This window comes from Lonchura striata, chromosome 9 (assembly GCF_046129695.1).
Source record: "Lonchura striata isolate bLonStr1 chromosome 9, bLonStr1.mat, whole genome shotgun sequence".
Taxonomy (NCBI): domain Eukaryota; kingdom Metazoa; phylum Chordata; class Aves; order Passeriformes; family Estrildidae; genus Lonchura; species Lonchura striata.
In genome coordinates this window covers 20,258,656-20,283,102 of record NC_134611.1, presented here as the reverse complement: position 1 = coordinate 20,283,102, position 24,447 = coordinate 20,258,656, and the positions used below count along the sequence as shown (strand labels likewise).

Sequence of the window (24,447 nt, the reverse complement as noted above, 5' to 3'; positions counted from 1 at the left end):
AAGAGCTGTGTGTTGTGGGGCCTTAAGTGCACTTCAGCTGTGGCTGTGGCTTGAGCTAGCAGCACATCTGCTGGTCTCCATTACACAGAGCACTTGCAACCTCTGCTGTGAGAAATCCTCAGAACGCCCTTTTTGTTTGCAGCACCTCTGAGTACTGAGCAGCCTGCAGAAGGATATTTTGTGGCCTGAGACACAAAGTGTTAAAGGTGCATTTCCTCTGCAGCCACATTCCGAGAAGCTCAGGCTCTGGCAGCTGGGCAGCAGCACACAGGGCATGGGGATGTGCCAGAGCAGCTCCCGTGGGAGGAAGCTGGCTCGTCCTTGCACTGTAACCCTCTGGATGCAGGCTGTGCCTCCAGCTTTCAGCCTGTCACTGAAGCAGTCACTGGGAAGTGGGATCTCTACCAAATCCTGAACATGGAAGAAAAATTAGATTGTGCAGATATGACACATGGCATCAGGTTCTGGATAACACAGGATAATGTGGAGCAGGAGAGCTGTGTCACCATAAACTCATGAGGCAGGAGATGTACCAGCCTCTGATTTTTCCTAATTGCTCTGCCTATGATTCCACAAATCATTTCCGTCTTGCTTCTTTTCTGGGAAAGCAGCTGTGCTGCTGCTGGCTGCCACGGCAGGTCTGCAGCTCAGGCAGCAGCAGTGTGACTGTTCCTGCACTGAGATCACAGGCTCACATGCTGGAGATGAGCTCAAGGGAAGGGGTAGCTACAGTGAACATTATATAAACTTAAGTCCTGCCATCTGTTTTGAAGAGACTTATTTTGTAATATTGCTAATGTTACAGACTTGAGCACTGTAACTTTAAAAATGCCGCAGTGATGGTTTCCTATGTGGCCTTATTATGATCTTTCAGGCATTAAATGGCATAATTATTACTTTCGTGCTTAGTTGAACGCTGGATTTTTCCTTTCAATCCCAGCCACAGGTGTAAATGGTGTGAGGAGACCCCAAGTGCTTGACTTGGCAGTCTGAATAATGAAGGGGTTTTAATTTATTGTCAGTAAACAGTTAACAAGAAATGGTGAGACATGGTCTCACGGCAGGTTCTAAGTGCTGTACATACTGTGGTAGCTATAGGGAAACTTTCTGCATGTTGTACTAGAAACAAATGAAGCCAAGCTTTCAGGATAGCCTGTTGCTTTTCTACATGAAGAAAACTGGCTGTGTCTTAGGATATGTGGTATCCATCTGATTGAAGAAGATTGTTTTGAGATACACTTTTAGTAAATATGCTGCTCTATAAACTGGCATTAAAACGAAATCCTACATTTCCTGGCCTTTTTCCTGGAAACAGCAAAGCTATAAAGTGTCTGAGTTGTGTAATAGGACCCATTTTGAGTGACAGCTGACAACAGAAGATAGACAATGTTGATCTTGGCAGATTCCATCAGCTGCTTGCAAAATGCTCAAGGAAACAGTGCTGTTATTTTCCCCATGTGCAGAGCAATGCTTAGGTGCCAACGTCTAATAACGTTTTCAGAGATACTCCAATTAAGGTCTGTTACCCAATATATTAATTGCATGGGAAAACAAACCACCAGAAGAGGAAGACTGGGAAGAAATGGATTGTTGTTTTTTATGACAACATTTTCAGTTTCCCTTCTCCTGACCCCACTTTTTCTCTTGCCTGTCCCTCAGGGGAGACATCGGGAAGACAGCAGGTCCCTACGTCACCACCAGCCTCTGAGAACAGCAGTGCAGCTCACAGCATTGGCAGCACACAGAGCACCCCCTGCTCCAGCAGCAGTGCCACCTAACCCGGGGACACAGCCAAGGAGCAGCACAGGACTGTGTGGGGACATCGGACAGCAGCTTCTTAACGTTGAAAGGATTGGTTTGATTGCTTCTGAAAAAAATTAGGAGGGATTTTTCTACGGGGGAAAAAGAAAAAAAAAAGACTGATTTTCTTTTGGGGAAGCCACTGTGTGTGTGAGTGTGTATATGAGCACACAATGCATGAGTGAACACATCCTGTTGGATCTTGTTAGCACGTTATGCTACATGTGACAAAGCTACTAATTTTGCAGTACTGCAACCTGTTCTAGGGGTCTGTGGGCCCTCAATGTGAAATCTATGCCAGTTCGGAAAAATGCTGCTTTGTCTATATGATTTTTTCCTTTCCCTGAACCTTCTCATTGACACAAGGTATTCATTAAGGGAATTCAGTCATAGAATCACAGAATGGTTTGGGTTGGAAGGGATCTTAAAGATCATCTAGTTCCAACCCTCTGCCATGGGCAGGGACACCTTCCACTAGACCAGATTGCTTAAGCCCCATCCAATGTGCCTTTGAATACTTCTAGAGATGGGATATCCACAACGTCTCTGGGCAACCTGTTCAGTTCCTCACCACCCTCACAGTAAAGAGTTTTTTCCTAATATCTAAACTTGCCCTATTTCAGTTTAAAGCCATTACTCCTTGTCCTATCACTACATAAGATAAGAAGAACAAAGATGATCTTAAGTCAAAGGATTTCTGTTTTTCTGAGCAAGAAAACATCAATGTCAGATCTCCTTGGTAAATAACATTTTATTATTCAGCTACATTTATCCTCTTTAGAATAATCTTTTTTTTTTTCAGCTTACAGCTACAGCATCTCATTTGCTTTCTTGTGCTTGCATCTTCAGGTTTGGGCCAGGTATTTGTGTTTTAATAGTCATTGATCTGGTAATTTGAAAAGAGCACACTCAAACATTCCCTCTTTTGCTTTATGGGCCAAAGCTCTTTTATAAGAGATTTTTGATCTGCTATACCAAATACAGGCACACACAAACATTTAGACAAAGTCTTGTGCACTAAATGGATGGGTGTGTACCTTTAACGGCAATGTCTTTATGCAAATAGATACATATATCGAGGTATACACAGCCTAACCACTTTACCAATTGGAAATTAGCACAGCATTCCTTCCTTACATAAACATATAATCCATAAGTATAGATAAACTGTAAAGACAGTTTTAAATTTTATATATATAATAGGTAGATAGGTGAGAGAGGTTGATTTGATTCTAATCTTTTAGCTAGCCTAAATTCTCTTTGAAATAAGAGTTTGAGGGCACAAGGAATGTACAATAGTGCCTGTTGTTTGCTGTCCTCTGAAAATAGTTGTGCAGTTGTTTGTGTCAAACTATTGTATGAACATTATGATTGGATAGTCCCAGAGTAGTATCAGAATATGGAAATGGAAGAAGGATACTAATTGTCACTATTTTTAGTGTCATTGCCTTATCTTCACCTTCAAATTGTTGCACAATGAAAAGCAAAAAAAAGACACTTTTAACACTTTTGACTGTTACTTGCCACTTTGTAATGTGTTCTACTGATCCTTCTTTGAGGAAGAGAGATCATTGTTTTCCTCTAAAAAATGGGATTAATAACTTTCATTAGCTGTAGTGAAGGTTACCTGTGTTCTGCAAGAGAGGAAGGGACTTCACTACACTTGAGTGATAGTCTGCCCAGAAGTCTGAGCTGCAGATTTCTTGCTGATTCTACACTTGTGCCTTGCTGGTGCCAGGATGGTCCAAGTGCAACATGTGCAAAGATTTAAGTGCCCAGGATTAGGCAGAGTGTTACTCACTTTAAATCAAATCTGTTACCAATCCTGCAAACCTATGCAAATGGGTAACTGCATGCTTTGTCCTCACTATTGGAAGCACGTGCTCGACACTGAACCAGGGCTGGTCTCAGTGTCTGTGCAGGCAGGGGAGCCTTAGAGTTACACATGCAAAAATATTTGATGTTACAGGCCAGTGAGCAGTCCTGGTGATGTGGACAAGGTGTCGTGTAGGCGTGGTTACCCCGTGCAGAAGGGTGCGCAGGACTGGCTCTGCTCCGAGCCGTAGGGAGGATGAATGTGCTGCCTGTGTGGTTGAAAAGAAAGCGCTTTGCCTAACCTTCAGCAGAATGTATTGTTAGAGCATATTCTATGTGTAAAGTCTTTAAAGATGTCTTCAAAGAAGACTAGAGTCTTTAACTTCAATCATAGCTATATTTTACTACATTAAATTTCTGTATAAAGATATATTTAAATGTTTTAGATAAATGTAAGTTACTCTATATGAAATGTTTAATTTCAATTACTGTGAAATTTACATATTTTGTAAATTCCTTTCCCCATTTTAACCCTTTCCTTCCTCAGATATTTTATTAAGTAGTTTCTCATAGGAAGTATTAGATTTGGTTGTTGGGATGGACAGGTTGAAAAATTCTGTGTAAAATAGATAATTGTATATTTTTGAGAGAAACATGCTGCATTATCAATTTTTTATCAAAAATTTAATTTTAGAATAATTTACAGATTTATATATACCATTGGATAAACCAAAAATATATAAATGTCAAAGATTTGGTTTGTTGACTTGTGTGTGAAATACAGTTTAAATTAACTGAACTTGATATATTCAGCTATTTAATTCAGCAATTTTAATACACCTGAGTTAATTGTCTGTTGGAGTTTACCAAAATAGCACATGATGGCTTAGCAGATGGAAGAGTCATTTTTGCTTCAATAAAGAGAAAGAACCAAACCCAGGCATTCCCAGTGAATAACCTTATAACAGAAGTGTGTAGCACTTTGCAGCAGCTGTTGAGCTGCCCTCAGCTCAGAGCCTGATAGATCTCTAGGCTCTGGTTTTATAGCAGCCATTTGTCACCACTGCCAGTCTCTGGGTGTGGTGTGGCAGCTCCTGAATGTGTGACTGCTGAGGCACTGATTCCCACCTCTGCCCCACGGGGTTTCACCACGCTGGACTCACATGGCAGAGCCCTGTAGGGGCTGGAAGGCCAGGGAGACTCTCCTGTCCCAGCAGAGGGTGTTAAAGCAGGGGTTTGGATGGATGGAGTCAGTGGTTAGTTTCAGCATGATGGAATCAAGTGCAAAGGAACTTCTTATGTGAGATTGGGAGGATTGGGCTTAAAATGGACACCTTCTGCCTGTAAAAGCTATTAGTAGGATACTTAAACTCCCAAGTACTGCTTGTTCTGTCATGTGTCGTCTAATCACTAACTCTAACCTTTTACATTATTTGGTTTTGGACATTATTACATTTGTGTTTCAAGAGTTCAGATCTTCTGTGTTAAGCTATTTTTGTAGCATTTCCCACATGAAAATGTATTTTGCAAAATGTCTGTAGATGCTGATGATTGTAACTTTCCCCCTGCTCTTTCCTAACCATTCCTCTCGTGTATGTTCTTTCTGTTATGTATATCTACCTCATGCTTCACAAGAAGACTGTACTGTTGGTTGTGCTACAGCCCTTCATGTGAGGTGACTGTTGTGCCCTGTTGTTGTTTGTCATTCATCGGGACATTCATAGTGTTATCAGATCTTTGCTGCCATGTCCTGCCGGTTCCAAACACAATATTCTCACCTTTGAATAAAGAAGTATATTTCTTTTAAATGCAAATGCCAGATTTATTTTTAATCAAAGAATGGGAGAAATTTACTTGCTAAAACCTGTGGCCAGTCTGAACACCCCATTTGTATTTCATATTGCATTCAGTATTTCAGAGCCTTGTGGAAATGCATAGTTGTACAGTTTTGATAACCACAGTGTCATGTCATCTTAGTCTCTTGTGCATAATAAAGTATATATCAATTTATTAATAATTGATGTTATGATTCATTTAAGTCTGTCCTCATGTCCCATAAATTTCCGTGGGTATTGTGTGCAAGATTTGATTTTGTGTATCCACTTCTGAATTCTTTTATCCATTGGCTTCGTTTGACTACTCAGTATTGTGGCTTCTTGCAGAAACCAGTAGATATGTGTAGTTAAATGCTGCTGGTTTTTGCTCAAAGTTGAAGTCCAGAGTTCTGATCCTGTGGGCATTTAGTTGTTGCATGTCAAGACACAGGCTCAGTTGAATTCAAGCAGAAAGCCTGGCTTGAGCACAGTGAAGCCCATGGCTCTGCAGCAGCAGAGTGCTGCTGGGCTGTACCTGTGACTGCAGCTACACTGGAGACCTGTGAGCAAGACTTTTCATCACTGAATGGTCCTCCTGTGCAGCAGCAGATAGTTCTACTGTGTATCAGCAGGGCAAGAATTTGGGAGTTTACTGTCCTGCTTTATAATTTGTTTCCTGTATTTCCTGTGCAAAATATTCCTTATGGGCACTTGAGAGGAGCAGCCTTAGTGTTTTTTCCCTGGGTTATGCAGACATTGTAGTTATTGACTCACAAAAGGGAGTTCCTTAGTAAGGGAATCTAAAATGTTAAATGATCACTCTAAAAACCAGGATTCCTTCAGCACAGAAAATGCTATTAATTAAATGCAGTTCTAAGCTGATGTGTTGCCTATGACACAATTCACAGAGGTGCAATAGATTTATTGATTCATAACAAGCATATTTCAGTTACTGCATCATGACAATTCTGTTTGCCTGTGGAAAAGAGCTCCATGGGGTGAATACAGCTGAAAGTTGCTGTAGCTGTTGTTCCCTTTCTCCTGTAAAATTTATATTTTGGTTGAAACATGGTGTGGAAGCATGATCATTGTCTCATATGTGGAATTAATTTTAAAATGCAATTATTAGCCAGTGAATTCTGATATATTTGAATGAGTATTTTTAGACAATAAGAGGTAAGAGTATTGCCATATTGCAGAGTAGGTATCAATGTTGTGCCTATTTGTTCTCTCAAGCGTTGTGAGTGAAGGAAATGTTTTGGATGGTCAAAAAATACCAGGTGCCAGTTTAACGATAAACACAGTCTAGAGCTCTTCAAATTTAAACAGAATTAAATTTATCACAGCATTCCTTCCAAGACAATATAAAAGGAAAAAGAGACAATATTTTGATAAATTTTCACAGCTGTCACTTTGTAATTGTAAAGCAGATATTTATGAGGCTGGAAGTCAGATTGCAGCATGTGTTTTTGTAGAGTGTTCCCAAATCTCAGGCCCTGAACCTAACCTTGCCAACCTGATTGCATTACACTTTGCAAAAGAAAGATCAAATTACATCCTTCACCTACCCAAAGAAGCTTACAGCTCAGATTGCAAATTTCTCTGTCGTTTGCTGGAAGCCCTCAGGGTGCCACTGCAACCTGCCCAGAAGGTGATGGGCCCCTCCGTGGCTCCTGGCTGGCTCTGCAGCCTGTCTGGGCTTCTCACCCTGCTGTGCTGGGCTGCAGGTTCACTGTGTCCTAATTTAGGAAAGTCTAAAAAGGAGTTGGTTTGTGGATAGATGAAGAGGATAAGCAGCACAAAAGTGTTACTCTTGCACTCTTGTTTAAATAACAGATTTTTTCCATCCAGTTTTGGCACATATGTTTTGAGGAATTGGTTAAAAAATATTTGGGTGGAGGCTCTTTTCCTCTGTTACTGGCGCTTGTAAACTGCCGGCTCTAGTAAAGAATATACTGTAGAGACAAAAAAAAAATCAGTGTTTTCAAAAACAAAATCTTGAGTATTAAGCAGAGAAAGCTGATGGTATTTAACAATGTGTTAAGTGGCTCACCAAGCACTCTGTTTTGTCAGTAAATTTTTTATGGCGTGCCTGCAAAATTACAGTGTAATCCATGCAAGTGGCTATGGTTTCCCCAGTTCTCTAAGCATTTAAAGTCCAGATTTGCTTTGTAAATAGGGTGAAAGGATTAAAAAATTCTTTGTTCATCCTTTATACAAGTAGGCATATGCCATGGGGTTGTAAGAGTTTGGGATGAAGCCTTTGCAGTATGTAATATTTTTATTAGCCCATGATCTGAAAGGTGATTAGTGACATTGGCTGTTAGGATTGAAAAATAAAATAAACAGGAAGATTTAAGACAAGCATACACGCAGAGCATTCACAGCAGGAATATTTAGGTTTTCACAAAATTCTTTGAGTGCCAAGACATGTCACAGAAAATTTAAATCACTGAAATAAAATAACATGAAGGAAGCAGTTAAGAAGTGGCTGGAAATGGGAGGCTGGAGACTCATGCCACACTTCAGCCTGAAAGGAGCTGGATCTGGCAGACTTCCAGGGCTGCCATGCCGCCCGCGGGCATGGGGCTGGGATAGTGCCTGTCACTGGGAACTCCAGCGTACAGTGCTGGGCATCGGCCAGCCGGGCAGGATTATTGCAGGACTGGTGCTGTTAACCCTGGGTATGGCTGTCCCTGTGAGACTCCCGCTGTTAACAGGCTGCTTCACACTAACCAGGTGTGCGTGTTAGCTAAGCGGATCTGCCTGGCTTTTGCACTGGGGAGAAGGGCTGTGAAATATGAAAGGCTTCAGCTGGAAGTCCCCATCTGCACTTGGGAGCCTCAGAAAGCGAGTGGTCATCTTGCGAGCAGGAGAAGAGCACCAGTCCTGTCTCTGGGAGCTCCTCTGCTGCTAAAAACTGAGTCCAAGAGTTCAAATTCCCATCCTGAACAAGAGCCGACTCCTGACTTTCCCCTGTGCAGCTCGCACGGGAGCAGCGGGATGGAGCGGTGGCCCCGGTGGGACCTGTGGCCCCTCGGCGGGCTCAGCTCGGCAGTGTGGGGCTCGGCACCGTCCCTCGGGGCTCGCAGCGCTGCCGGCCGGGCTGCCGAGGCCGCTGGCGAGGCGCCTCGGGCAGGAACCCGCCGGGCTGGCTTGGGAGGGCAGCCCTGACTGCCCGTGTGCCCAGGGGAGCCGTAGGGAGAGCGGCGCAGCTGCTGGGACCCTTTCCGGACAGAGTTAAAGTTATCACTGTAGGTGGAAGATGCGTGTGGGCTTTGGGGAGCGGCTCAGGTTTTTATGCCGATTGTTAACTTGCCGCCTCACTGGCGCTGAGGGCTCCGCGGCCCCGGGAGCCCCGGCGGCTCTGAGGGATCTCTGCCGCGGGCACCGGCACGGGCCGGGGTCCGGGCACGCCTCACTCTCGCTTTAAGTGGAAAGAAACCCAAAGGGGGGTTTGGATCCCAGTCCTCTGACAAAATGTCTCAAACCCCCTCTTAGAACCACAGAACGTGCTTGACAGACAGCTGTGATGAACAGGGCACCATGGGGCAAGCAGACACAAGTGCGAGGTGATGAAGTGTTGAAGGTGGGAAAGATGGTCAGGTGAGAGCGGCAAGAGCAGGTACAGGATGACAAACCTTCATGAAGAAGGTGAGGCTGTTACTTTGATTTACATATACTAAGCTGGTGTGCCCCCACTCTGACAATGTGGGGAGGCAATGTTGATACTTAAGACTGGGAAAAGGAATAAATCCATGATGAGGTTACTGTCAAGTTGGTTGACAGAGAAAGTTGGATGAATGCTGTGATTATGATTATTGTAGCATGACTGTGCTGTCTTTCTCCAGAGAGGGCTGAGGGATGATTACACTGGAAAGCACATACCCCACTGACATGCTTTGTACCATTACAAAGACAGAGTAAGTACGCCCATGTTTTTACTGGCAGTGCTTAGTGAACTTTTCTATGACTTCCCTCAAATGTGTGTCCCTGAAGTGAGTCATATTTTACTACATGCTAGACAAAAAGGGTCTGTCATAAGTCAAGAGGCCTTGCCTGGGCCAGCTGCTGTCCCTGTGGGCTATGGAAAGCACAGGATGATCTGGTCTGAGGACAGAATGATTTCTTCTGCTTGGGTTGTGCCCATCACCTACCAAGGAGGCCACAGTAATATTGGGAACTTCACAAATGTAGCTCTGGCAAGGTATTGTGAATGGTTAATTATGTTTTCTTGTTTAATGGTAGGAGTAGGGTTATGCCAAGCTGATTCCAGGTGATTTTTTTCTGTTGTTTGTTCTTGTGAACTTTCATTTATGATATTGCTATTCCATTACAAGATGAAAATTTATAAGATGTTGCAACTAAGACCTCATACTTTTAGAGTGCATGCCTTTTAATCAATATAAAAAGAACTGTGAGCCAAGACCAAATTTGCTATTCTCTCATCTAGATATTGTAAGAAATTTTAATTGCAGGGTTTTTTTTATTAATGACAAATAGTATGGTTACATAGACCAGAGCCACATTTTATAGATTTCTTGTGCTTTTATTGAGCAAAAGCAAAACTGTTATATCAAAACCCAAAGTATTCACACGGTTATGTTTTCAACATAAATGCATGTGTATATACAAACACATCACTCCATCTAGTACTGAGTGAACCCAAGAAGGGGAAGTTCCAATATGTATTGGAGGCAAATGCACGTGGCCATGAGTAGCACAAAAAGCATGTAGAGTATGCAAGCCAGTGTTGTGAATAAGCAATTTACATCTGGAAGTTTTGACTCACTCATGCTGTCTTTCAAAATCTTACTGGTCTGGATTTTGTTAGCTTACTTCAGGCCATCAGCCTGGGCCTCCTGTATGGTGGCTGGAGGAGGCAGCCTGTGGAGATGTGAGGGAAATCCTGCTCCTAACTGAGCACCTGCAGTGGGCCGGGATGAATCTGCAAGGGCACCTTCTCTAGACAGCATTGCTCATGCTGGGAACCAGTTCTTAAAAAACTGTGTGCTTCAATCTGAATAAACTCATCATTCTCAGACCTTGTAAGTGCTGGTGGTGTCTGTGTAGGAATAGGACAATACAGGTTTATTTTGACACAATCAATAAAGGGAACAGTTACATGGAAGGAGATCAGGGTCACTGCCATACAAGCATGCAACTCTTCTCTCTAGGATGAATAACTCCAGTGTTGCCCCCTGCTTACAAACTTTTAAGATTTTTCACAGCATGGAAGGAAACCAATGTGTGTAAAACTGGAGGCATTTTCCAAGGATCCAGATTCAATACCACATTTGAAGAAAAAATACTTTGCATTATTCAGAGTCTGTATTATTAATTTTTAAAGGAAACTAAGGGCCAAATTCTTGCCTGGTATAAACCTGCTCTGTCAGCTTCTGTCAAATTCTGTCTATTTACACCAACAGCATCTCTCAAGTGTGTAAGCTGTTCTTTAGCACCTAATAACAGAAATATAATCTGGCAAGCAAACAGTTTTGACAGCTGCCAGCGTACTTCAGATCCAAAGATGATTCCTTGCACTTCAGCTCTTCCCTCCTTTAGACTTTTATTAAAAACAGGACCTATTCCCTAGTCTCTTCATGTCATACTTATTGCAATGTTAATTCAGCAGACTACCCATTTTCTCCAAACATCTGAATTCTGCTCCACAGCTGTAAAGTCCTTTTCCTCCACTCTAATCAGCATTAAAATCTCTTATTTCCAACTGCAGTTCTGACAATTGCAGTGCTGGTCCTCCTATTTGCATTTAATTCAAGAAGTTTCACATTTCAGACCAACCAATGAAAAACACCATGCTCATTTTTTAAAAAAAGATGTCTTTTGAGCAGGGTATTCAAGGCAGCAAGGCATTAGAGCTATCCTACCTTCAATGACGTGGGTGGGTTTTGCTATAAAAACCCCAAGAAAAGGTTGAAGCAAGTGTTCTGGATACCTGATCACAGCACACAGAGGGTGGCACTTGAGGTCTCCTCACTCACGATGTGGCTGTGGGCTTGCCCAGATGAGTGCCCCATGTTATATTTGACATTGTCTTTCTGGGGCAATATCAATCGCATAAAGGGATAGAAATGTGTGAAGTGCTGGGCTGTGTTTCCCAGGTGCTGTCACTTTGGCACTTGAGAAGGTCAGTGGCTTCCAGGCTGCCATGGGCTTGCTCCTGACAAGGGAGACAGTCAGCAAGGGGCCACTGCTGCTCTTTTGTCGCTTTCTCAGCAACACTTGCTCAGATCTCCAAGGAAAACAAGAGCATTAGTCATGCATGCATCAGCTGTAACCATCCCACCCCTTACACACCCAATTCACATTGCCTGTTCCCAGATGTTTTTAGCTGGCAACTACTTTAAAATGTGTCCATGCTGTGGCCAGGACTGGGCTAGTTGGCACTGCATGTGCTGAAGCCCGCTCATCAGGGAGGCTTGAAATCTGTTCTGTTCATCCAAGTTTTCAGGAAGGTTTCCTTTGAGCTCATTGCTGCGTTGAGTGCCGTCCATTCACACTTCCAACTATGCTTTTTAGACAAAGCAAGAATACATCTATATTTTAACACTTTTGCCTTGGTCTTCTGGAAGTGAGTTTGTAGGTTAGGTGATGTCACTGGAGACAAAGAAGTAGCATGTGGCATTTGAATTCCTGAGTATTAATATTTCCTGATAACAGTCTGCAAGAAACCATATAGACTGTAACTTGCATTTAAGGCTCATATTGCCTTGGAATAGCAACTAAAATAGTAAAATCACACAGTGCTCTTCGACAAGTAATAGATAAGGGTGGGGTGGAGGGGAATAACTGTATAGAATAAGTATTTCCATTTTATTTAACCTTTAGGAAAAGATTTAGAGTTTGTGGAAAGAAATGACCATTCAGTTTTGCAAATACAGACACATGAAGCTGTTGCACAGTGCTGAAGTATTTTTGAGAAATTAGAGTTGTTCTTTTATCAGTCATCAGATTTAAGGAAAGCGCTCTTCATGTGTCATGGGCTGTGCTTTCAACATACTCTGTGATTCATTGCCAAGGACTAAGAAACTTCAGAGATGTTCTCTGAACTTCTCACCTTCCCCAGGACTGACTGCCATTGAAATGCACATTACATGACCCCTGACTAAAATCTTCTAATGTGTGATTCAAACTGAGACTTGACCAAGTATTTGATGGGAAAACTTGCACTTTCCCTGAAACTTTGCTTTATTTTCCTGAAGATTTTTAGTGCTAGAATTAAGCCTATTTTAAACTGATTTACTGAATTATATCACATGACTCTCTATGCCTCTGGGTGTGAATTCAAATAGGCAGCCAACTGAGGAAATTTCAAACCATTTTTTTATTCTTCTAAAATAACTTGATAATTTCATATGGATGCCATTGGGATAGTGTAAAACATTCTCATGGAAAGATTACCCATTTCTTTTTTCTTGAGGAAGATTGGTTGATCAAAGCTATCATATAAATCTTGCAAAACTGTCAGGTGTTGCCCACCATAACACAGTAATAAGGGCTATTCACTGGTGATACTAATAAAGAAAAACATTTCTCCCTGGCAGTGGTTTTCCTTTGATGTTCCTGTTAGGCCAGTGCAAACAGGCAAATGCCAGACAGCTGAAACCTTATTGCTGCTAGAGTGTCACGGGTATCTGATACTGCAGGTCTGTTTGCCAATCAAGGCATCGGGAGTTTTCTGTATAAACTGTTGAAGGCCTTATGGGAATTTCTCCCTAAAACTCTCTTCTGCAGATCCAACAAAAAAATGGGCTCTTTACTGTTGTTCTCTGTGTATGCATCTTCCTCTTCTCACAGTTTGAGTTCATTTTGCAGTAAAAACAACTTGTGTTTATTTTCTTTTCTTTTGAAATCCTGATAGTGACAAATAGGTCTTAGCAAGCCATTTCTTGTTTTTCTGCATACTCTGGGTATTGCAATACAGAGGAATTACCTTTGTAATAAAGTACTCACACATTGTAAATTAGACATGGTAAAATATCTATTTAGGTCACCTTGTCTGAGGCACCTGGAGGTTTGATACACATTTTATAGCAGAGACTTAGTGCTGGTTTCTGTGACAGAACTTCTCATTATCACTTGAGTGAGTCAGGTACTGGTACCCAGACACAGAAGTCTCAAAGCAGGTCTTGATAGGTCTAAATCCAGGGGATTTGGGGTGTACTAATGTATTGCTTGAGATTTACACAATCTACATTAAGCCTTTTGGGGGCAGCGCTTATCTGCTCTGTTTCATTTAGACATTGGTTCTGAAGAATGACATTCCCTGGCTAAAATGCCACTCAAGAAAGGTAGCTTGTACTTCCTATGGAGTGGTGTAAACCAGTCTGAGGGCACAGCACAGTGGAGAACCCAGCTCTCCCAACAACCATGTCAGGGCATTTAAATTTTCTCTGCCTCAATTTTTTTTGTGAGGCTTCCCTAATCACTTTAGCATTTCAAAGATTATGCATGTCTGAGAACTGATGTTCTGGGGGTAGGTTTCTGTTCTGCTTTAACTACTTCAGTAGTCTGAAATAAAAGGTGAAAGGCTGAAACTCTTTGCTCTAAGTGTTTTCTAAATTTTCTTGCTGAAAGGCACATTCTGCCAGATGAAAAAAAAAAAAAAAGAAAAAAAAAAAAGAAAAAAAAAAGGTAGTCCTTCATTGTATTTTTAAAGCACTACATCAAGAAAATTTCCCTAAACTTTTAAAATACCTATTGCTTGTTCCTCTTTGTAGGTTTTCCCCCCCATGCTGTCTCCCAATGCAACCTTTTTCAAATGCTTTTCACTTGTAAATACAAAAGCTACATTAAAGGACAGTACTTAGGGTGTAAGAGGCTGTTCTTTCTCTTTCCTGCTCCCAGCTCTCATCTGGGGTGTTTACAGCACAGTGCCTTTGTCACAGCACACACAATTTGTGGAGTGAATCTGCACAAGTGTTAAATGCCAGGCTGTAAACTAAACACTCCCAGGAATGGGAAGCATCGTGAAGTGGTTCATGCGGTGAAGAAACATAATTTTCCTGGGTAAACTTGAAATGACTCTATTTTCTTGACTCCCAATTTCAAAACTGGTTGCATGTTCTGAGATCACTTTGGCTCCAAGTGATTAATGCCATGGCCATATTTAATATTTAATAAGCTGGGATACCTCAGTATGATCCTAACCTCTGTCTACTTTGTAATTTGGATATATTATTGAATTTCCTTATTTGTACCAGTGTTTTCTTTGCCTAGTCTTTTTCTACAGGAAGTCTGACGTTTGACTGCAAAATCTGCCTTTTGTTTTGTGGAACTCTGCACTGCAGTGCTCTTGTCTTGCTAGGAATGAGAAGTATCCTGATTCTTTGGGATCTGTTGCACTCCTGCCCACCTCCTGCTACTGGACCACCTAAAGCAACTGTGTTGTTCTGCTCTGGGGCATCTTTCTCTACCTCAGCCAGACATGTCCAACCCACAAGTAGGGCTCCTTCTGTAGATTGTCTTCTCCATTTTTAATTCTTCCAACTCTGCATTCCATTCAGACTGATGTCCAGCATATTCAAATAAACAAAAATACTTAATAGTGAAAAAACCACGGGCAATAGTTTTACTGGGGGAGGTGTGTACTTTATCCATGATGACTGCTCTGAAATTAGGATGAGCAATTGGAAGAAGTGGCAAGGGGAAGCTCAAACTGTTTTGGAGATTTCTTGGAAAAACACATGGGGTTTTGAGACATTTATTTAGTGTGGTGTGATCAGTGTATGCTGGGTGTATTACAGAGGTGACTCATTCATTGCTTGGGTGCAGAAGGGTGAAAGAGAAACAAGAGATGTTGGCTATATCCTTGTAGAAAGCTTTGAGTTTACTAAACTCTATGCAGGATTCTTGTTTTAACTTTTCATAGACAACCCTCATCCTATTCTCAGTCTAATTATGAAGTTACTCACAGAGGAAGACATTTTCCCATCTGAGCCAGCCACCTTGGAACAAAGACTACAGGGGACATGAGTAAATAACACAGGAAAGAAAGGTGGAATGCAAAAGGAACAATAATTTAAATCAGAACTTCTACTATATTGCAATTTATGGTTGTTTGGGGTTGTATAAATATTTTCCTGCAATGCAGTCATTTAGATATCCTTACAGAAATCCATTTAGTCAGATGAATCAACAGGCACAAGAGTATGGTTCAGGGTTTTTTTTTACTCCTGTTAACTCTTCCATACTAAATATGCACTAACATTCTTGGTTCTACTTGGGTATTTGTTTACACAGAGTTCATAAATCTTAATTTAATCTTTGACCGTGACAGTAATCAATTTCTTGCTCACTAAAATCCAGCAGGCACAGCAAACTGCACATGGAGATGGGACTCTCTCCAGCAGGGAGACCATTACATTTGAAAGGTGACTTTGGATGAATAAGATTACATTAAACCATTCCAATGGCTCTCCTTCCTCATCAGAGCAGGTCATTTACTTACTTGAAGTTTTGGTGCCAAAATTAGTATTTTGTTTTCAAAATATTTAAATGGGACTTCTTGTATGTGCCTTCTGTTGTTATTTCCCCAGCCCAGTGGAGGTTTATTAAGTGAATATCAGTGGGTCAGCTGTCCCCACTTGCCCCAGGCTCCAGGTGTGTGGGGCGTGGATTGTGGGTCCCACCCAGGTGGGGCTGTTGCCCGAGGACTCTACTGGTACAGGATGCAGAGGGAAGGAATCAACCACCTTCAGTGCTGGAGCCTACTCTGAGCTTAGCAGGCAAAGGTAAGGCAGCCTAAAAAGTGAATATGCTAGTATGCTTGATTTTTACTTTTTAAATAAGGCCTTTGAACCTAAAATTTCAGAGTTACAGTGAGTATGAACCCTATAGTGAATTTGTCTCTGAGAGTAACGCTGTAGCAAACAGTGGGAGAGTGGGGGAATGGGTGTGTGAAGAGCCCTTGAGCTGTCTTTATTTGACTTTCATCAGAAATAATTTATTAAGCCTAATTTGAAAGGCTGCATGGACAGATCTTGCAGATGCTGAAATGGAGGGATTGCTTTAGCCAACATATGGAAAATATTTACAGACTTTACACAATGGTGATATATAAGAGTAAACAGAATGTCAGATAAGCCCTGCATTCCTTTATTTCACTTAAGACTCAGGAAAAAATGTATGCTTCTTTGCTAGCAGGGAGAGAGGAGGGCATGTTGGAGGGCAAACTGATCTGGAGAAAAATGTGCATGCTAAGCAAAGTGAACTATCAGCTTTAAAATTCTTAAATAATTTGTGTGTCATGATATCTCTTCTGAAATCTGTGTAAAGGCTGATTTTTGTGGACCAGGAGCTTAGGTTATGACTCTTTTTCTGTCCACCTCCATTTAACTTGCAATTAGAAGTTCAGATATCACAATTACTTTGACCCTGGTGATGGTGGGGGTGGGAGTCGGGGATGTGTCTGTGCCAGCTGGGGAGGGGGACAAGCCAGCCCCTAGGGCAAGTTAAAGCTGTTCTTCCTTTCCTTGGCCACCAAAGCAGTACCCAAGGATTTCTCTTGGAAGCACAGTCTGGGAGACTGAAGGCAAAGGTCTCTGAGCAGCGCTGAGCTCGGTTCTGCCCCCGGGGCTGGGGGCCAAGGCAAGGCTTGGGCACTGAGCCTGTGTTCCCAGAGCTGAGCTTAGCTGCTTGGGCTTAGGCATGATTACATTTTCCTGTGGTTTTATACTATTTCAGTGTCTGTGCTGCATAAATCTGTATTTGCCTGCCCCCCAGGCTCCTCGGGATTCCCTGGGAGCATCACACAGGAACAGCGCTGAGCCCCAGCCGAGCAGCCCGGGGTCATTGCTCAGGCGGGAAAGGCAGGAGCAGGCTGACAGCTCCAATGGGATGCAGCACAGCTGCTGCGAATGGTTTCCCATCCTCCTCAGTGCTGAATGGACTCGTGATACTTTTTCCTTTCTCTTCTCTTTCAGAGGCAATGTTGCTAATACATAGGAAATGCAATACATTGCTAGCCAGGTGAGGGAAAAATGCATCTTTGACCAAGTATGTTATTAACATGGAGATCTTAAGAAATGTTAGCTTGTGCAAAATACTGGTGGTTTGAAACAATGGCATTTTAAAATGTTGCTGACCTAAGAACTTTCTTTGACTTTTGCTGTTGTTTCTTTTGGATATGCTTAGTTGTTTATCTAAGCAACTCTGGTCATTGAATGAGGTTTTAAGAGGAAAGGTAAGCAGAGCAAAGAAAATAATACAGGCAAATACAAATAATTACTGCTATAGTAACTAAATTTCTTTAATTTTGAAACTCTGGGACTGTTTTAAAATCTATTTATTCAGTAAAGTTTTTCATGTTTCTAAAAAGAGCAGGATTGAGAATACTTAGCCATCCTGAAATGCTTAGGAACTACCTAAGATTTATTAGTTCTGGCACAGGACTGCAAAGGCAGTCTAATGTCATCATGTTTGAAAAAGGAGGACAGTGGCAAAGGGTGAGTCAAGTGCAGCACTTAATTACAGCTGCTAATTTACAGCACAATCTTAGTTTTAATAAAAACACGAGAATTGGTACACAGCGCTGGCAGAAAGCCTGAGGCAAAATCAGATTTAGCTGTGGATATCAATTAGGAAGAATAGTTTGTCGTTACTACATTTATATTTTGTTGCTAAACCTTTTCAAGATTGCTAAATCTCTATGTTGGGTTGGGATTTTTCCAATTGTGCTTGTTTTGGTTTTTTTTAAAGGCCAGTCTATAACTGTGTGTGAGGTACTTTTTATATGACTTTGGTGTCCTGGTCTGCTCTAAGTTCCACTGACAAACACACACCAGGTCACTTGCTGCTTGGTGCTCACTCATGTCAGTGCTGGGTCCAATAAGAACCAGCTGTGAATGCATCTGAGCTGTCTCTGATACAGTTCCAAGTCTGGAAAAACTAATTCCTCCCTTTCTTTGCAGACAGTGTTGTGCAATGGCCTGAGCTCACTAAATTCTTCTGTTGTTCAACAGCAAGTAACCTAGGTACAACAACTGCTTTAGTAGAAACTGGCTTGTTGAGGCAATAGATGTTTGGGAGTTTTTTGCACCCTAGGTTCTGTTTATACCAACTCACCTTTTTATGCTGATGGAATTACAAGAAATCAGTACAACCGTTACATCTTGGCCACTATTTCCATAATATTTTGCCAGCTAAGCAGAACTGAAAGACACTGTTTTCTGGCAGAACTCCAGGAATTGGGTTAATTCTTTTGCTGCTATACACACAAAACCACTGTTAGGGAGTTACTGTTAGCTGCTTATAAAATGCTTTGAGGAAACATTTTATAGGAGAGATTTCCTTAAGATGTGAAATGGTACCATGATCTATGGTGGCTAATTATGAAACCATATGGAAAATCAAATGATAAAGCAAGAAAAACAGCCCAGGCACTTTGGTATGTGGTATTGTAATGTTTCCTGAAAGGGGTGAGCTTGGCTAGCAAGATTTCCATCATTATCCCTTTCCTCTTCTACCCACTACATCCCTTGGCTCTGTAGTGCTCTTGCAGGTGTTATTTGTTGCAAAATACATCTAATCCCTGAGGAATCTTCATGAGTACTCAACATACAATAAGGTATTTGGTCCAACAGATCTCTGTTTCTACTTTTGGAGTGAGAAATTTGCTGTGGTTTTTCTTCAAGAGGTTTTTACCATCTGCCTTAATAATTTTAGTGTTTACAGGTCTGCAGTTGTTGACAACATTAACTGCCTTGTTTGTTCCCTTTCCTTCTGCAAGTAGCCTGATGTTACACAGAAACACCATCTCAACCACTTTGCTATTTTAGCATTCCAGCAAGCAATGTAGTTTTCCTGGGCTGTTTATTCTCTGCAGCTGTACTTCAGGATCCAAAATGAGGGCTGAAAGATAGAATCAGTTAAAGCTTTCAAGTAGTACAGCATTAATATTTGTGCTTTATCTTCATAAAATACAAGAAAATGGCCACAAATATAGTTTACAACAGCACTATACTTACAACTTGCAATATTAGCAGCCTGCAAGATGGTCTTTTTAAATAAATAGATCTTCTAATTTCTCATCTCCTTTCCAGTAAATACAGACTATATTGAGGGCCAGGATAATCAGCTTTCTGAGTTGGTGGAACTGACTAAGATTTCCAAGGACTACATGCCCACAGCTCAGGACTAGCTTGGGTTTGGCAAGACTAATTATCAAAGTGAAAAAGCAATAAGAATCAGTTATTGGAAGAGCTCCAGTGATCTTAGGGAATGTGGCCCAGTTACAGCTAAGATAAAAATTAGGAAAAGCCAAGGCCTACAATTGGTGTAAAGGCAAAAGTTAGTTAAAAATGGAGGGGTGGCCTGCACAAATAATTGGCAGTTTAGGAAATGACTGTTGAATGTGGAAAAGGGTTCTGCCCATGCCTGGTGTTATACTTGGGTTTAGGGTTAACAGAGATGAAGCCTCAGTAAATGCTGACCCAAATCAGAACCTGAATTGTTCCTGGCCTGAGCCCATAACCCCCCACTTATGGCCCAGAGGAATGAGCTGCCAAGCATCTAATGTTTGCACAGCCTACCCTGCCCTCTGCTCAGTATATAATAATGGCCAGTTATAGCCCAGACAAATACTTCAGTATTTATTAATTTTGTGTGGCTGATCTATTATTTTGGTTACCCTTTTGCATTCTGTCCCCACTTGGAGCTGTGTCTCTCTCCTAACCTTAGGAATGGGTTGAACCTCAACTTGTGGCCACCAGGCATGAACCAGAGGCCATGGGCGAAATCCTGGTACAGCAAACCTCCTGTTCTGGCAGCCCTTTTTCATCCCACAGCAGTCAGAGCTATTCTTTCAAGGTAATGAGCAGACTGGGTGGTGGTTATCCAGCCCTCATTACATCATGTTCCTAAGAACAAGTACATTACAAAGAGAAGAGAAGAAATGCCTTTTCTCCAGGCCTATTCTGCTTGGCAGACAGCTTCTATCCTGGTCTGTACTAAGGCTTGCTGTAGCTACCTCCTGACAGAGCCTTTCCCAAAAACCTCCCTGTCATGGTCACAGTCTGTGCTCTTCTTGAAAAATGGCCTCTCTGGTGGGACAGTTTGGAACGTCCTTTCTCCAAGCTCACATTTTCAAAAGGTTGGAAATGTGTGATATTTCAGGACTGTTGTTCTGTGTTCAGCAACTTCATCTTAAATGTAGCCTTGAATAAGTGATTACTAACTCAAGCCACTCAGCTGGGGACCAAAGCACTGTCAAGCTCATGGAAACATGCTAGCAAATGTAATGCTGGCCAAATGTCTAGTACATCGTGTCACATTTTTGAGAAACATCACAAGGTAAAATATTCATTCTTTGGCAACGGGAGGTCTCAATTGAGAAGTGTCAAAGGAATTCACAAAGCTTTGGAAATCTCTACGTATCCCATGCTCTAGGGAAAGAGAGAAGTCAAACATGAGTTCAAACTTGACAGTTTACATCTCAAAATGAAAGCTGAAAACCCAGCAAGGACACACGAATTTCAACACAGTTTGTTGCCACAATTAGCACTCTGTGGAATACTGATCCTGAAGTCATTGAACCTGTTCTCAGGGGTCTGTTTTGTAATTTATATTGTAGGGTTTGGATTGTATAATCTAATTGGAATTTGCAAGATTTTTATGCATGTTTGTTTATAAAAATCAAGGCTATGTATTAAGTTTTTAAATTGTCTTCTGTGCTAACATAGATATGAGCAGGGTGTATTCACTGTTAACTCAAGGAGAAGCAGGTAACCCTACGTGGCCTTGGGTGAAACAACTAAGATCAATTAAGGTATAGAAGGTCATTAGAGCAACTTCTCCTTGCAGTATTTCTGAGATAACCACTGATACAAATTCTGATGTGAAGGAGTGCACTTTGTTCAGCAATGGTACCCCACACTGGTGATCAGATTTAGTCTGCTCTGGGAAATGAAGGGGATCACAGGTCTGAAGATTTTTAAGTATATTGTACATTTGTATTGTATATTATACAGTACTCTACCCATCTCCTTTGTTGTGGTCACTTGGACATCTAAGAGGCTGCCATAGTCTGTACACTTACCAGCCTCTGTGTCCTCCCCTGCCTCTGTTTGGGTGGAAAACCATAAGAATTTTATTGTAACAGCTAAGAAAAGGTGGCTTAGGGACATTAAAAATGCACTCTGCTGCAGCTCCTAGGAAGAGTTGTAATTTTCCATGCCGGTGAATTTGCCAAAACTAGTGGCAAGAACTGGTGGATATTAATTACCTCAGGTAACTGGGGAAGACAGATTCTTTTGTTTGAATATGCTGTGAGCATTTGTCACATCATTAATAACATAGCATCAATTGCCTCTCATTTATTTCTCCCTGACTGCTTTCCTCAGGCATTCCTGCTCTTAATCAAGCTTATTTCCCCATGCATCCATATGCATTTTTTCCCTGACCTTCCTATTGTCTTGTCTTTTTTAATTGTAGTTTCTTCTCTCTTTCTTTTTTTTAGTTTTATTTTTTTCCTACAACACCCCTTTGCTTTCTATCCCCATGCCCTGTTGGCTGTGGTATTCAGTTAATGCTACAATTCAGGCCTTCTGATCACATCTGTTAAAAGTCTCCTGACTGGGCTGGATTTCATGTACTCAGGGTTGCTGAAGCTTTGTGGTGTGGGGTTTGCAGCAGAAGCTCAGAGCAAGCTACTCTCGGTACTTCCCCTGCTTCTCTAGTGGGTTCTGAAACCCATGTCAAAGTGTATGCTAGGAAAGTTACTGGTTTTCATTTTGGTTGTCTAAAATTCCACATGGATTTATGTTCTCTGATCTACATAGCAGTTACTGTAGGATTAACCAAAGCTGCAGGGACAGCTACACTCTTTTTAATCAAATCTGAGGGATTTATTGAACAGGCCCCCAAGACAAAATTGAAGAGTGCTGATATAATTACAATAGCTGCCACCATGGACGCCAAACAAACTCTTAATCAGCCTGTCATTTCATACCCCCATTATAGAACAAAAAGTGAAGCTGGGTGCCATTTCTGCTCTGAGGAGTTTCTGTCCACCAAAAAGCTCCAGGCTAGCACACAATATGTAAATTCTGTTTATGTCAACCATTATTTTGTGTCTTTGCTGATTTATATCCTACTTGAGTGAATAATGCCTTGTATAAAAATTGATTGGCAGATTGTTGGTTGTCCTTAACCTCTGGTGTTTCTGAGGGTGTTGAACCATTAGCAATTCTGGGAAGGAGCAGAAGTTATCCAGGAACTGGTATTTCATCATATCACTGTGGTGGTATGAGCTTGCTGATAGCCTACAATGACGGATCAGGACAGTTGGCCTTGGAGAAAGTCTTGCCTGTTTAAGGACTAACATGAGCAGAGGCAAGATAGCTGTCATGCCTCCAGGCTGTTTCTGTATAAGAGAAACAGACCACTGGACTGTTTTGCCAGTTAGGATGGAAAGTGTGTTTGGTTTATGTCTCATATAAATAATAAAAGTAATAAAAAGGCACAAATACCTCACCGCAAATGAAGCGGTCAGGAGGAAATTTAAGAGAAAAACAAATAGCTGACCAAAGCTCATTAACCACTTGGACTTAAGTCTGACTTCAGTCTGCAATAAAGGGCTTTATTTGCCTCTACACTTGATGTGCTCTGTTGATTTAAGCACCTGGGGGTTTTTTTCTGCTTCTGGCAAAAACAAGAATCAGTGAGGATAATGGTGTTCATGAATGCCCCTTACTGGGGAGAAGAAGGGTGCCAGGACTCTTCTTGTTCATTCTTGTCTCTGCCCAGAAGGCCAGTCAGTGCTTGCTCTGCTCAGAGACACTGGCAGGAGTGTGTGTTTCCTTGGCAGAAAGGCAACCTGTTATACACACAATAGTACACAATGTCCTCTTTCCTGGCACTCTGGAAATTAGTGCAATGCTGTTTCCTTGCTCAGACATCCAAGCCTGCCTTCCAGAGAGCGCAGTGCCTGAGTTGCAGCCCCCAGCTCCAGGTACCCCTGGCCAGGCTGGGGGCTGGGTTCCCGCAGCCCAACGCTGCTCATGCCTCTTGGGAGAGCTCCATCCTGAGGGAACTGCTGAAGCCAAGCTCACATGCAAACAGTCTGTCTTGCCATCTATCAGCCTGTATCCTGGCCAGTGGCTTCTGGTGTCTGTTTCTTTGAAATGCAGAGCTATTACATTTATTTACCCACTTTCTTTAGATCAAATGTAGTTTTATGGTGTCTTGTAGGTATGTGAAAGTTGTCATCTCCTCACACGGTCTTTTGTGAAAGTGTTTTTTTATTGCAATGGTTGACTTTGTGTTTATGAGGACCAATTAATATTTAGGTGATGCTTTTTTTAACAAAGATACTTATCTTTAATATGTGTTTTTCTGCCTGTGTGTGGTTCACAAAGGTGAGCCTTATTCAATGCTGAAGAAAACACCATGGACACTTTCTGCTGATATAAGCTGCCATTAGCAGAAACATATCAAATACATCAGCAGACAACAGGAGTTCTTAAGTGCTTAGGAAAGATTATATTAGTTATTGTACATATTTTAGTTATTACTACATTTCTGACCTTTATTAGATTATTACTTCACACAAGAAAACTCACAGACCAGCCATGCTGCAACAGTGTGGGGAGGGTAGAGACAGCTGTCTCTTTGCTCTAGGAAAAAACTTACTAAAACTAAAATACTTTGTTTATAAGCATTTGGTTGCAAAAGAATCTACCTGGATATTTCCTTGGGAGGAATGAATTTTTGGTCTGCAAAAATAAGCAAACAATTTTCAAATCCCTGGATCTGGTGTGTGGTGCACCAGCTGGATGACACTGCAGGGTGCACCCCTGGCTGTGGGTGCCAATGGAGAAAAAGCTGAGACTGAGCAGACTAGCAGGGTTTGTCTGAAGACATTTTTTCCAGATACCAGGAACTATAATATTTCCTGGCTTCATTGAAATGCTGAGTGCTAAAATAAGTGTCTTAGATGGAAAAACTGAAGGAGAACACACAAACAACAGATCAAATTGAGTGGAGGCCCAAATTTCAC

At 41.7% G+C, this 24,447-nt stretch overlaps 1 protein-coding gene and 1 long non-coding RNA gene across 5 annotated transcripts in view; both read left to right on the top strand.

Moving 5' to 3' along the window:
• Positions 1–5,632, top strand: part of TGFBR3 (transforming growth factor beta receptor 3) — a 226,716-nt gene extending 221,084 nt beyond the window's left edge. For all 4 annotated transcript variants that reach the window (XM_077785441.1, XM_077785442.1, XM_021526353.3 and 1 more), the window contains one exon: positions 1,660–5,632. In XM_077785441.1, coding sequence (XP_077641567.1) covers positions 1,660–1,778 — 119 coding nt within the window. In that variant the 3' untranslated portion in view covers positions 1,779–5,632. The remainder of the gene's footprint in view (positions 1–1,659) is intronic.
• An 11,965-nt stretch (positions 5,633–17,597) lies between these two features.
• LOC144246766 (uncharacterized) overlaps positions 17,598–24,447 on the top strand; it is a 39,943-nt gene continuing 33,093 nt past the window's right edge. The window contains exons 1-2 of the long non-coding RNA XR_013340464.1: positions 17,598–17,634; positions 18,362–18,424. This is a non-coding gene — a long non-coding RNA (uncharacterized LOC144246766). The remainder of the gene's footprint in view (positions 17,635–18,361; positions 18,425–24,447) is intronic.